This window comes from Phytophthora cinnamomi (genome assembly GCF_018691715.1).
Source record: "Phytophthora cinnamomi strain GKB4 chromosome Unknown Contig54, whole genome shotgun sequence".
Taxonomy (NCBI): domain Eukaryota; phylum Oomycota; class Peronosporomycetes; order Peronosporales; family Peronosporaceae; genus Phytophthora; species Phytophthora cinnamomi.
Window position 1 is genome coordinate 376189 of NW_027150987.1, and position 12333 is coordinate 388521.

Here is a 12333-nt window from a genome sequence, read left to right on the forward strand (position 1 = left end):
CCTCCTTATCGGCTATCCTTATCAACGGACTACGCCGGACAGCACGCAACCCAAGTAGTTGCGGGGTACACGATACAAGTAGATCGACGAGGAGCCTTTCTCGGTCATGAAAGGCACCGTCGGAACCATCTTGACGGGTTTTCACTGCGCAATCTACAACATGTAAGTGACAACGCACGTCCACGGACGCAATTTCCGTTGCAACGTATGCGCGATTTCTTTATGCGGGAGGAAGAAGAGAACTACGACGTCTGCATCACGCATGTCGACCTCCATAAAGTCGGCATGGACGATCTCGACACGTTCTCTCAAAGCTGTCGCCTTGCCACTGCTCTTCTCCTGTCTGCACTCCTCCTCGAGTCCATCACCATCTCTATTCACGATCTTGGTCGCTTCACATTTGGACGCGGCTAGCCCAAATATTGACTAATTCGATTGGACGAAATCTGAATGTCAAATTCTTATTCGCTGAAAATAATTTCAACGAATAGTATGCTTTCGTAGCTCCTCGATGCCGTCCAATCACATGCGCTCGAAGCGGCTGACGCATGCCCAACAATGCCATTCGTGTATCATCGCGTCCGTCATGCATTCCGAGGCGTGGCTGGCGCTGCACCTGCCGCAGCTCCAGCACTACAATGTGCCGCACCACCTCCACCAGCAAGTCTACGACTGCGTGCACGAAGTTGAGGGCGGTTGGAGCGATTTCGGCGCTGTAGCGTCGACTCAAGCGGCCTCGGAGGCCTCTCGAGCTGGCGCCAGTCACCGCAAGCTGCGTGCGGTGGCCACTATGCCGCTCCCAGCAGCGTCGCAGGTACTGCAGGTTGGCCACGTATGGGAGTTCCAGTCGGTCGTGGACGCGCAGACGCAGCTGAGACAGGACGCAGCTCTACGCGGCAAAATGAAGAAAATGGTCGAGGAGGTCATCGAGGAGGACAAACACGAGCTGACAGACTCTGGGGAGGAGAGCGACGTGGAGAAGGAGGTGGAGGGCGTGGTGAGGCACCTGCACTTGCTGGCGTTTTCCATCCGATTTGGGGCGAATTCGGACGATATGTTGTACTATGTGCTCAACATCCTTGGATCTAGGTATGTTGGGATAATAGTGGTCGGCTAATTTGCTGTCGGCTGAGTATTGATGTTGCTGCTGTTGTGGTGCAGTCTGCGCGAGAACGATGAGGAGAGCAACTTGAAGGTGATGCCGATCTTCTGTATGGAGCAGCAGAAGCTGTTCTCGGTCGCGTGGACGACGAAGGATGTGGCCTCAGGAGGAGAGTTGGTGCGGCCTTACGCGGGCAAGATTTCGCTGATGGGGTTGTGCAAAAAGAGCTACTGGGAGGCGAGGTTCGAAGCCGAGGGAGAGTTTGACTGGTACTGTGAGTACTCGCATATTCGCGAGTTGGTTGCCTCGTATATCCCCAAGACTGCACGGGTGCTCATATCGGGTACGGGCACCAGCCGTCTGCCGGGTGAAATGGCCCTCGACGGATATTCGGACATTGTCGCAATGGACTACGCTGCCAATGTGATCGAGAAAATGCAGGCTCGTTCGGAGGAGAATGCGTGGGGCGTGCGCTTTGTGGAGGCCGATCTTACCCAGATGAAGGGCTGGGAGTCGGGCTCCGTGGACTGCGTGATAGACAAAGGCTGTTTGGACGCCATGCTGCTCAAGCCGGAGACCGAGGCGGACGAAACCAATTGGAAGCTTGTGACTCCAGACTCGCCGGACGATCTCGTCGACGCACAGAACAGCATGCAGCAGCTAGCGCGCATCTTGAAACCTGACGGGCTGCTTTTCTTCTTAACCTTCGGCAGCCCGAGCAACAGAGTAAACATGTTCGACTGGGTGGCGTCGGATAATGCCGCTATGGAGTGGGAGATACTGCAGTGCCTTGAGATGTCTCCTACAGACCGCCAGCAGACCTTCGTCACGCGCTTTTTCTTGTTTGTAGCAAGAAAGAAGCTCAAGCAGCTTTCAACGTCGACCTTGTATCAATAGAACGCATGCAAGACTGCACCAGGACTTCTGGATGATACTTTCTAGCTTTATTGCAGGTCGCACTCTCACTCCTCCTCCATCGGTGGCATACAGCTCATTTCCGCGTACTCGCCGCCAAGAGTCCGCATCAAGTCCTGCCACAAGTTTGCAGGTGCGTTGATCGCCAGCGATACGGGCGCCTTCACCACCACCCACGAGCCATCCCTTAACTCCTTATCCAACTGACCCGGGGACCAGGCAGACACACCGTTCATAAACACCAGATCCGTCTGCTGCGCAGTCTCGTCGTAAATCGCCCGCGCGGCGGCATCAAGGTCCACACCCACAAAGAGACTCGGGTCGTTGGCCGTGGGGAAGTTGGTCGTCGGAACGCGCTGCCCACCGAACTCCGCCCTGCCATGCAGCACCTGAAAAAAAAAAAAAAAAAACACACACACACACAACAACAACAACAGCAAAACACTTGAGCATCAGCGTCGCAGTGCAACGCCAAAGTAAAAAAAAAACCTCCCGTCACCTCTGCATTCCGCGTGATCACCGGTCCGCCCCTGTGCACCGCGCTCGTCCCGAAGGCCCTCATCACTCTGGACGGCACCTGGAAGGCGCGTCCGAGCGGCTTGTCCGTCACCTTATTGACGATGTAGCCCTTGGACCCCTCTGGCTTGTGCTCGGTCAGGACGACCACCGAGCGGCTGAAGACGCCCTCCAGCAGCGGGTGCGCTAGCAGAAACACGCCCGACGCCGCGCTCCTGCAACAAAAAAGCCACTCGCGTCCGTAAAATCCATTCCGTTGCCGTTAAATCTCCGCCACGAGCTCAAGATCGTCGTACTCTGCGAGCTGCACGCCATCGATTGGCTGTGCGTGTTGAGGCTGCTGCGTCGGCGGCAGCTCCAGGTCCTTGGCCTCCGCCAGCGTGTTGTTGAGCGCGCGCAGCGCCACGAACGCCGTGTCCAGGCCGTCCGAGCCGCCCGCGACCGTCTGCGGCTTGCGGAACTCCTCGCGCACCAGCTGCAGCAGCGACGGGCGCCGCGCGTCCGGCAGGTAGAAGTTGCGGCCCCCCAAGTAGCGCAAGAGGCTGCGGTTGAAGGCGTCCACGTGCGGCAGCCGCGTCTTGGAGCCCGGCGCCAGCGGCGACTCGCGCAGGTCCACGGACACCAGCGCGCGCAGCGACGCGTGGCTGTCCACGAGCCGCGCGGCCGCCACCAGCTCCCGGTACAGCGCCCTGGTCAGGCTCATGACGATCGAGGAGGTGTCGAAAGGTGGTCGTGGAGATGGGTGGTGTGGCGCACACGAGATGGATGGTACCGTGGGCGGTCAGTTGGAGGGTTCATGTGATCGACATGTCTTTTGTCATGTTTGCTGGACGCTGGTTTGCCGCAGCTGGTGGGCGTTGTGACACTGACGTTGACGCGGTGGCTGCTGGCAGACAAGTGTCTGTCTGCCAGGCTGCACGAAGTTGTATCTGGATATGAATATCCACTGTGATCGCTCGCTCGGTGGCCCATGCGGTTCAGGAGTGGAGACCGCAAGGCATGTGCCAGGAGCAGCGCAAACCGCGTCGGAATAGGGTACGGCGCTGGCAACCTGGGTTGCCTGCGTCCAGATCAGCGTGCTTGACTGTTTTCGTGGTATCACAACACTGAGAAAGCTGGGTTTCAATGCAAAAGGAACGGCGAGCGATTGAGCGGCGCCTGATGGCCAAGATGACTAGGTCAATGCGAATAAGGCATTGCGACCGGAGATTGAGAGCAACGCCCATGGATCGTCGGTGCAGCCTTCCAGCGAGCGATCCACCGTCTCATCACGGCTTGATTACGGGGGCCAGGACCATAGTGGCGGTCTCACAATCCCATGGCCAATATGGGCCGCGGTGAGACCTGCATGAACTCGGTGGTGCCCAACGCCGGTCATCGCATTCTTAGCTGCGCCTGCAACACCAGCAAGCTGCTTCAAGCCGCAGATATTCACCGCGCGAAACGCTCCTCGGCACTTCAAGTGCACTTTGCAACGGCCGCGGAACAGCCAAAAGCGGGTACATATGTCGCCCGACGCAGCTTTTCAGCCGAAAGCCCCCGCTTCTGTCGGTCCCGATGGGTTGTGCCCCGGCGTTGCTCACAGGGGTGGAATAGGGCGCGTTTTTCCAGTCCCTTCCGCCGCATTCTGGCCAATCATGACATCCGAGACACCGCTTTTCCGCCAATCCTGTCGCAGCACCCTCGGAGCGCAATCGCCGCCATCATCGCCGGCGAAAGAGAGCGGCGCGTCCTCATTGCTCATTCGCCGAAGAGCTACTTCAGTCACAGGCATATTGTACCGGCCCTCTCGCCTAGAGCCGCAGCCATGCGCGAGGAGGAGCAGGTCCGCGTGTCCGCCATGGACGACGACGACCTGACCGAGTTCTTCCCGCTGGACAGCCTGGGCGAGGCGCCCGAGGACGCGTCCCCGCCGAGCCGCGACCGCAGCAGCAGCGGCCGCAACAGCTCCGAGTCGTCCGTGGAGACCGTGACGACGTCGCCCTGGTCGACGTCCCGCGACCACGTGGCGCTGCAGCTCTTCTGGCAGGGCTACGACGCGTACGTGGCCTGCAAGGACAAGGAGAGCGTGGCGCCCTGCTTCTACAACGCGCAGTGCGCCGGCCAGGCCGCCGACAACGAGTTCGTGCAGATCGTGCCCGTCGTGGAGGTGCGCGAGCGCCTCATCCTTGGATGAGATGCGTGTGCAGCTCGTGAGCGTGAGCTCGGGCAAGTACCTGCGCGCCACGCACGTGTCCAAGTACTCAAGTGGTTGCGCACGCGCGACGAGCAGACGGTGTTCGTCATCCAGATCGCCGACCGCAAGCCGCTCACGTCGAGCTCCAAGTTCACGCTCACGAGCTGCTTCTGGCCCGACCGGTCCGTGGGCTTCACGCAGAACTTCCCGCTCGGCGGGGGGCGGGAGGTCAACAAGGCCATCGGCTTCCTCACGCTCGAGAAGAGGAAGAACCAGGTGCCGCTGCTATTCCCCATCCGGTTTCGAGCCGTGCTGCGCTCGCAGCGAGACGACCGCGGCGCCATGGTGGCGAGGTTCCGACGGCCCACGCCCTTCGTGACCGCCACGGAAATGCTCTTCATCGGCGAGGAAGATGCCGAGAACGTGCGCGACATCCCGCTGGCCCGAGTGGCGTCGCCGCCCGGCTCGGGCTCCTCTTCGACCGCAGCGGCCGGCCACCAGTCAGTTCCCGAGGAGGAGATCTGGGAAAACTGCACATTCTGCAGCATGCTGTTCCGCGCGCGCGGCGACCTCGCCGCCCACATCCGCGACAGCCACGGCGAGATGCTGCACCGCGTGTCTGTCCCCGGGACGTTTTGCATCCACTGCGGCACGCGCCGCGTCGACGGCCGCTGCTCGCGCTGCAACCAGGACGCTTAGAAGCGCGGCCCAAGCGGTGCTGAGAAGAAGAGTAAGGAAACGGACCGATATTTAAGCTGGAAGGAGAGTTGCAGTCCCATGCGCATTGCAGTCATGGGCTCATGCTCGCTCCTGTGGGTGTATATTTGTATTTGCCGGTAAAATGGAAAGTAGCTCGGCTTGAACTCTTCTCCACCCCACGTTGCGTGGCAGGCTTGTCAACAATTGCCATGAACTTCACCTTGGTGACATGCAGAGCCCAGGCATTCCTATTGAGCGAAGTGGTCTTGCTGGTCGGTCGGATCGCTAGCTCGTCGACACCTTCACCCAACAAACAGGGCACCTATAAGATGCAATTATGGAGGCTACTTTTTGCTGTCTTGTATCGAACGCGTCCCGTGTGACTCCGTCAATATCCGATCAAAGAGTTTTTCTGATTACGTAAGGGTTCTGCGACATAGGGTACTGCTTCTTTTGGGGTTCACGGTACTTCTCGTTCTGGGGCCATGCTTGCTTGGCTGCAGAGACGCGCTGCCTGACTGTCAACGACTGAGGCCACCAGAACTGAACGAGCAGCGCCGAGCGCAAGTCGAGCGCACTACTGTACTACAGCCGCAGACCATGGCCGAGAAGGAGTGCACCGCGACCGTGACGGAGGGCCCCGTGTTGGGCAAGTCCGGCAAGAAGATCTGCTGCTCGTGCCCGACCACCAAGCAGGCGCGCGACCTGTGCATCGTCACCAACGGCGAGGAGCACTGCAAGGACATCATCGAGGCGCACAAGGCCTGCCTGCGCAGCGAAGGCTTCACGGTCAAGTAGGCAGAGCAACGAGCACGGCTCTGCGCCTGCACGTATATATGAAAGAGACATTGCGAGCGATCATTAATAAACGCCACTCGCCAAAAGTCCTGTTGTCGTTGTTGTTGTTGTTGCTGTGGACAGTGCTGAGAGGCCCTGACGACGTTTAATTGCAGTGCTGGTGTGTCGTCTTCTATAGTCCTTCCTCTTCGAGTGGGATGTAGCCTCGACTAACGTGGAGTACCATGCGATGCCGGTGGAACGGGATGTCCTTCTGCTTGAGCGTCAGCGGCTGCAACGAGCGAGAACAGTTTTACAGTTGGGCAACGATGGATAGAAGCTTGGGAGGCGGGTGTTGCGCACCTTGCTCTGGGACAGGTAGTCGGCGAACATGCAGGAGAAGACGCCACAATCGGACCCGTTGTTCTGCTGGGGCGTGTCGGGAGTGCAGGCGACCAGCTCCCAGCCTTCTTCGTCGAACTTCTGCTTCTTCTTGTGCTCCGACTCGTCATGCAAATACCTAACAACAGTGAATTCAGGATGATCAAAATACTTACCAGCGTTGAAAGTATCGGTCGTTCAAACGAGCAATAGTGTACCTGAACAATACTTTCAGGCATTGGGCGCCGCTTCCGTGCATAGAATCATAGTATTGGATGCGCTTCTCCGTCATGAAGATGACAGCCATGCACCAGTGCATCTACAGTAGATAACCACGGCGTGTTAGCACAAGCCCTTTGGAGTTGTAGTGAAACAATAGAAACACTTACATTGCCGACATTCACCGGCATAAAAATCTTGTCCATGGCAAACAGATCGATCTACACGAGTGGCACGCAGTGAAGGGATAAGCGATAGCCACCAACGAACAAAAACCAAATTGAGCATTACCTTTCTTGTCCACCGGCGGACATTGATGAAATTATATCCATTCTCGGACACTTTTGTGAAGAAGAACGAGTTGAAAAAGTGACTGCGCTTGGACAGCACGCCTGCATTGACAAGCGCTTCGTCTCGGTCGCTCATCATCTGGAAATAAAAGTTGATCACCTACGCAGTCACCAACAACACGGTTAACAGGCGACGACCTCTAACTCAATTTCACGGGCTTGAGTCGTCCATGACACGAACCTCGTCGTTCAGCCACACTCCCGGTAGCAAGACCTGCAGGTGGCGCCGCGTGATGTCTACGTTGTACTTTTGGATTAGCACTTCCTCCATTGGGCCTTCATGCAGAGCATCCTCGACAATCTCCAGCAAATCCGGCGGTAGTTCCTTGTTGCGGGATTTCTCTTCTTCTTCGTCGAACACGTTTACAGCTAACCCGTATAACTCGTCCAGCAAAACCTCTTCGAAGATGGTCTGTCCACGCAGCGTATTAACAGCACGATCACAAACGAGTTAGCGCGTTACGCAACCATTACGGCTTTCAAAACGAAGCAACCAACGTACGCTAGTCTCGCGCTCTGCAAGACGGTCGTAGAACAGTCGATCTGCCTCAGAGGTCCGGGACAAATGCTGCGCTCGGAGTTTTGCTGCAAAAGTCGTGCATGCCGACACCTCAGAATCAGACACAGCGACTCGTGCAATACCCAAACGCAGCGTCGTACCTTCAAGCTCAGCAATCTCCTCCTCGCGAGACTTCACCGTAATACTCTTTTCATCGTCATTATCGTTGCCAGCTTTCGGCACCGGAGCTTCAACCTTGCTGTCGTCCTCAATCTGCGTTGGTTCGACCTCCTCCTAACATACCATATTCACCACAACTGTCACCTACCACCTACAATAATCCTCAACGCAAACTGCGTACCTTGGTCTCGGTATCACTCTCCAGCTTGTCTTCCTGCTTGGCAATCCCCACCTTGTCCTCCTGCTTATGGCTCGCCCTGTTCCCCATCCTACCGAAGCCGATTGCACCGCTCACACGACGCCTATCTCTGCGTCCGCTGAGCTCGCTCTGCAGCCTCCGCAGCAGACTCAGGTTCTGCTTGCTCTGCTCGCGCACGTGGTCCACCTTCTCGATCGCCAGCTTCTGCCGCTTGGAGGGCGACGGCCCGTACTCCTCGCGGTCGAACTCCTGCAGCCGCCGCCGGTACCTGTCGAAGCTGATCTGCTCCGGGTCGGACACCTCCTGGCGCACTGCCAGCCCCGTGTAGAGCGCGGCGGACGCCAGCGACGGCTTGATGAGGTCCACGGGGAAGTCCCGCTGCAGGTTGCGACTGTGGTTGGCCGCGTCCTTCAGGCGGCGCTGGTACCGCCACGCGTCGAGCGACGCCTGGGTCTGTTGCTGCATGGCGGGGCAATACACAACCGGTGAGTCACGCAGGCCGCGTAGAGCGGTAGGGCGAGCAAGGTGCACGCACCATTCGGTGCCGGATTGGTGTCGCCTACGCCTCCCCTTTTGAACAATGGTAATTGTCAGGTTAGAACAGCGAATGAACGGCGCGGATTAATGAAAATATTGTGATGGGATTTGACGATAGGAGCCGACTTTTACGTTACAAGGGTGAAGCCATGTTGGGGGCAACATGTTCGTCACTTTGGGCGTTGGCCGGATAGATAATGGAGGCGTGTGCACTGGGACGACCGCACACGCACGCGTACAACACACGGCTGCTTCGATGCAGCCACTCTACTTCACAGTTCCTTGGTGGCCTCGACCACGGCCGGGTGCTCGAGCACTTGGTCCGCTGACAGTCGGTGGCGGGGGTCCTTCTCCAGCAGGCCTCGGATGAGCTCCTTGGTCTCCTCAGGGACGTCGTGCCACACGGGCAGCAGGAACGACACGGGCTCGGTTTTGATGCGCTGAATGACTTCGTCCTCGGTGGAGCAGCCCGACAGGTCGAACGGGTGGCGACCGGAAATCAGGATGTACAGGATGCACCCGAGCGCCCACATGTCCATTGCCGCCGTCATGCCCTGCAGCTGCAGCACCTCCGGAGGCCAATAGCAACGCGTCCCCGACAGCGTCGTGGCGCGCGCCTTGTTGGACGATTCTGGCTGCGACGCACGTCCCGCAGAGCCAAAATCGATGATCTTGAGGGTAACATCCTCGTTTTCGTTAGCGTCCCCGCGCGCGCTGCTGCGGCCTTTGCCGTCACAGTTGACGAGAGCCATGACGTTCTCAGGTTTGAGATCGCGATGGATGACATCGGCCTCGTGCATGAATTGCAGTGCACTGGCCAGCTGCGACACGAGCTTCAGAGCCCACGTGGCGTCCAGCGCGCTGTGCTTCTCGACGAACGAGTGCAGCGAGATGCCAGCAACGTACTCCAACACAATGTAGTGGAAGTCGTTGTGGTAATACGAGCCTTCGTACCCGACGATATTTTCGTGTCCACCGGCTCGTTCCAGCCGGCCCAGCGCTTCCTTCTCACGGTCCACCTCCTCCTGGTTGCCAGCAATGTCCTGCACCATCTTCACCGCCGCCACGCGTCCGGTCTCCTTGTGCACGCACTGCATCACCACACCGAACGTGCCGCAGCCCAGCAGCTTTTTGGGCTCGTACTCGGCGTCAAAGTAGATGGACATGTTGTCGTTGTCGTCACTGTCGCGACACAAGTTGCAATTCTTGTGTCGCACCGCCGACTCGTCGTCTTCGCTGTCGTCTTCCTCTCCTTCCAGCGCTTCACATAGCGCCTCGCCGCCTGCAATTACCGACATGGCAGACGCTGCCACCCCAACAGCTAGCACCTCCCTGTTGCTCCAGCTGTGGCCCTCCGCTCCCGCGTCACCGCCGAAACGACGCCATGGACGGACGCGGAGCTGTTGCTCGCTGCGCACGACATCCGCCGGCAGCGCCACGTCCATTGTCAAGTGGAGCGCATTACGTGCCAGCAGCAGCGCCCGCATGCCGCTGCCGCCCACTCGCAGCGCGCGTCGGATGGCAATGGCCGCGTGCATCGCTGGAAAGTTGCCGTCGAATGTGTAGCCCCGGCCAGTTGGCGAATGCCGTCGTCTCTGCTTTCCCGTTGTTGCCTGTCTAACGGTGGCGGTTCTCTTTCGCTGCTGCTGCACGCCCCAGCTTCAAGGGAGAGTCAAGTCACCAGCGCCGATGCTCGAATGGCGCCGCACTTCCAAGCGCTGGCAGTGACGTGTGTATCTGGAAGCAGGTCGACACCCCCTTTTTCCGCAACGCGTAACGGCTGGATGTATGCAATCGACTTGGCAAACGCCCCCTGGATGGGCAACCGGGGTAGGGCTAGGGCGACTGGTCCTGCAGAAGTGATAGGTTTCCAGTTTCGACTGATGCGGACACTCAGGCCGCCGACGCCTGCGTTCCCCGACTAAAATCACCAGCGATAGTGCGAGGTGGCAGGGCCATGGATACACGCCGAGAGCACTAGAGTGATGGAGAATTTCGTGGTCGACTTCGGCGACGCAAAATGATGTGCTCCCAGAGTTAGGGCATGCATAGAAACGGCAATCTACGGTATCGGTACTGTACGGTACCACCTGTACCTATGTACCCGCTAAGTACGAGATACATTGATACATTTGGTAATGGAGGACGGCGCGGAGCTGGGCGTGCGCTCGGCCAGACTGCATGGGTTCCCGCCGTTTCCGACGTGGAACGGGACAGTCGCCGCGCCCTCCGGGGACTCCCGCGGCCTCTGCAGCGTGCTGGGCGCCGGCGGCGAGCTGGTGGTGCTGCAGAACAGCCGGCTGAGAGACGAGCACAGCTGCCTGCGCGTCCGCAAGGTGCTGCCGGCTGCGGCGCAGGAGAAGGAGAAGGTCGCGAGCTTCTGCCAGTGCTGGACGCGCGACGGGGCTGCGGTTGCAACCGCCCATGATCGCAGAGTGACGATCTACAGCGGCGACGACTTCCGCGTGCTGGCCAGGCTGTGGCTGCGGTACGGCGTCGTGTCCATGGACGTCGTTAAACGGCGGCGGCGTCCGCTGTTATCTGCAGCTGGAGGCGACGACGATGAGCGCGAGTTTCTGCTCATGGTGGGCACTGCGTTCGGAGCGTTACTCTACAAGGTAGAGCTGCAGCTGACAGAGGAAGGCGACGTAGCTGAGCAGACATTGACACACGTGGCGAGAGTGCACGACGAGGTTGCAGTGTGCTCGGTGAGGTTTTCCGACGATGGACGCACTGCTGCTATGGGTACAATGGATGGCCGCCTGTTCTTGCGGAGGCTGGATGCACACGACGACGACGAGTTGTCGACGTTCGGCAGCGCCATGTTGTCCAGAGTGCTGGCTTCTCCGCGGGTCGCGAGCATGAGCTTCTCCGCGTGCAGCACGAAGCTCGTGGTCGCCACGAGGAAGGGAAACGTCTACGTGTTCACCTGTGCATCGGAGACAGGCGACTGGCAGGTGTTGTCGAGCTGCAAGGACCTCAGCGCGAACCCCAAGCCGAAGGCGGGCGGCGCAGCTGGTGTGAGCAAGGCAGCCACGGCGGCTCAAACGCTCGTGGCGTGCTGGGGGCCTGTGTTCGTGGTGTGCTCGCGCGCAGTTACGTCGCGGCTGGAAATGTACGACTTCGAGTCGGGCTGCCTGCTACACTCGCTGCAACTGGCACCGGCGGCCGGCATTTCCTCCGCGGCGCTGAGCACGTGGGTAGACCAGCAACTAGTGACAGGGATTTGTGTGCTAGAGGCGGATGACGGACGTTCGAGGCTGCTGTGCTACGACACGAGTACCAACCTGGCGCTGGTCCACTGGCCGTTTCTGGACGCGATGAACGGGCGGTCCTCGAACATTGACACCATTTCTTCAGCAATATCCGCTGGACTTTAAAAGCTGACAAGCGGTTTCGATAGTCCTGGGAACGGGATAAAGCAACACCCAGGTTGTACAGCGCTTTCCAGTTGGACGTTCGAGTCGCAAACTGTTGCGACACGCTTTCACTGCTTCTCCGAGGTTGTCGAAGAGATACATCACGGTGAGGTTGCAGACACGGGGTCGAGCCAAATGCGCTCCTGTAGCAGATAGAGCGCATCAACGAGATTCACACGGCCCCCGTACTGAATAAGCTTGTGGGCTTCACGCAGAGGTGATCGCCAGGTTTTCGGCGTCACGCATTTCTCCTGGAAGCGGATGTCGTATCGGTGCTCTTTCAGCGTCTTGAGCTTAAACTGTTCACAGGCTGGGTTTCCTTCGTCTTCTTGAATCACACCTCTCGCCATTGCCGACTGGTAGA

General features: G+C 58.8%; 7 protein-coding genes across 7 annotated transcripts; 4 read left to right on the forward strand and 3 right to left on the reverse strand.

The window, feature by feature from the left end:
• Positions 1 to 526: 526 nt before the first annotated feature.
• IUM83_13423 (putative spermine/spermidine synthase) lies at positions 527 to 1999 on the forward strand (the record flags this gene model as incomplete). The annotated part of the gene is made up of 2 exons (XM_067938096.1): positions 527 to 1089; positions 1162 to 1999. The coding sequence occupies 2 exons, from the start codon at positions 527 to 529 to the stop codon at positions 1997 to 1999; spliced, it is 1401 nt and encodes a 466-aa protein (XP_067788298.1).
• A 65-nt stretch (positions 2000 to 2064) lies between these two features.
• IUM83_13424 (uncharacterized protein) lies at positions 2065 to 3236 on the reverse strand (the record flags this gene model as incomplete). The annotated part of the gene is made up of 3 exons (XM_067938097.1): positions 2065 to 2406; positions 2517 to 2748; positions 2830 to 3236. The coding sequence occupies 3 exons, from the start codon at positions 3234 to 3236 to the stop codon at positions 2065 to 2067; spliced, it is 981 nt and encodes a 326-aa protein (XP_067788223.1).
• A 1104-nt stretch (positions 3237 to 4340) lies between these two features.
• IUM83_13425 (Zinc finger, C2H2) lies at positions 4341 to 5408 on the forward strand (the record flags this gene model as incomplete). The annotated part of the gene is made up of 2 exons (XM_067938098.1): positions 4341 to 4682; positions 4806 to 5408. 2 exons carry the CDS (start codon positions 4341 to 4343, stop codon positions 5406 to 5408), a joined length of 945 nt encoding a protein of 314 aa, XP_067788293.1.
• Positions 5409 to 6008: 600 nt separating this feature from the next.
• Positions 6009 to 6345, forward strand: IUM83_13426 (Cytochrome c oxidase assembly protein subunit 17; the record flags this gene model as incomplete). Its single annotated transcript, XM_067938099.1, has 2 exons — positions 6009 to 6202; positions 6330 to 6345. 2 exons carry the CDS (start codon positions 6009 to 6011, stop codon positions 6343 to 6345), a joined length of 210 nt encoding a protein of 69 aa, XP_067788219.1.
• Positions 6346 to 6378: 33 nt separating this feature from the next.
• IUM83_13427 (putative SUMO protease) lies at positions 6379 to 8551 on the reverse strand (the record flags this gene model as incomplete). The annotated part of the gene is made up of 10 exons (XM_067938100.1): positions 6379 to 6477; positions 6549 to 6705; positions 6785 to 6885; positions 6956 to 7006; positions 7077 to 7235; positions 7317 to 7547; positions 7638 to 7720; positions 7796 to 7928; positions 7996 to 8472; positions 8549 to 8551. The coding sequence occupies 10 exons, from the start codon at positions 8549 to 8551 to the stop codon at positions 6379 to 6381; spliced, it is 1494 nt and encodes a 497-aa protein (XP_067788294.1).
• Positions 8552 to 8822: 271 nt separating this feature from the next.
• Positions 8823 to 10088, reverse strand: IUM83_13428 (CAMK protein kinase; the record flags this gene model as incomplete). The annotated part of the gene is made up of 1 exon (XM_067938101.1): positions 8823 to 10088. One exon carries the CDS (start codon positions 10086 to 10088, stop codon positions 8823 to 8825), a length of 1266 nt encoding a protein of 421 aa, XP_067788291.1.
• A 600-nt stretch (positions 10089 to 10688) lies between these two features.
• On the forward strand, positions 10689 to 11930 carry IUM83_13429 (WD40/YVTN repeat-like-containing domain; the record flags this gene model as incomplete). The annotated part of the gene is made up of 3 exons (XM_067938102.1): positions 10689 to 11168; positions 11251 to 11258; positions 11327 to 11930. 3 exons carry the CDS (start codon positions 10689 to 10691, stop codon positions 11928 to 11930), a joined length of 1092 nt encoding a protein of 363 aa, XP_067788292.1.
• Between the last annotated feature and the right edge of the window lie 403 nt (positions 11931 to 12333).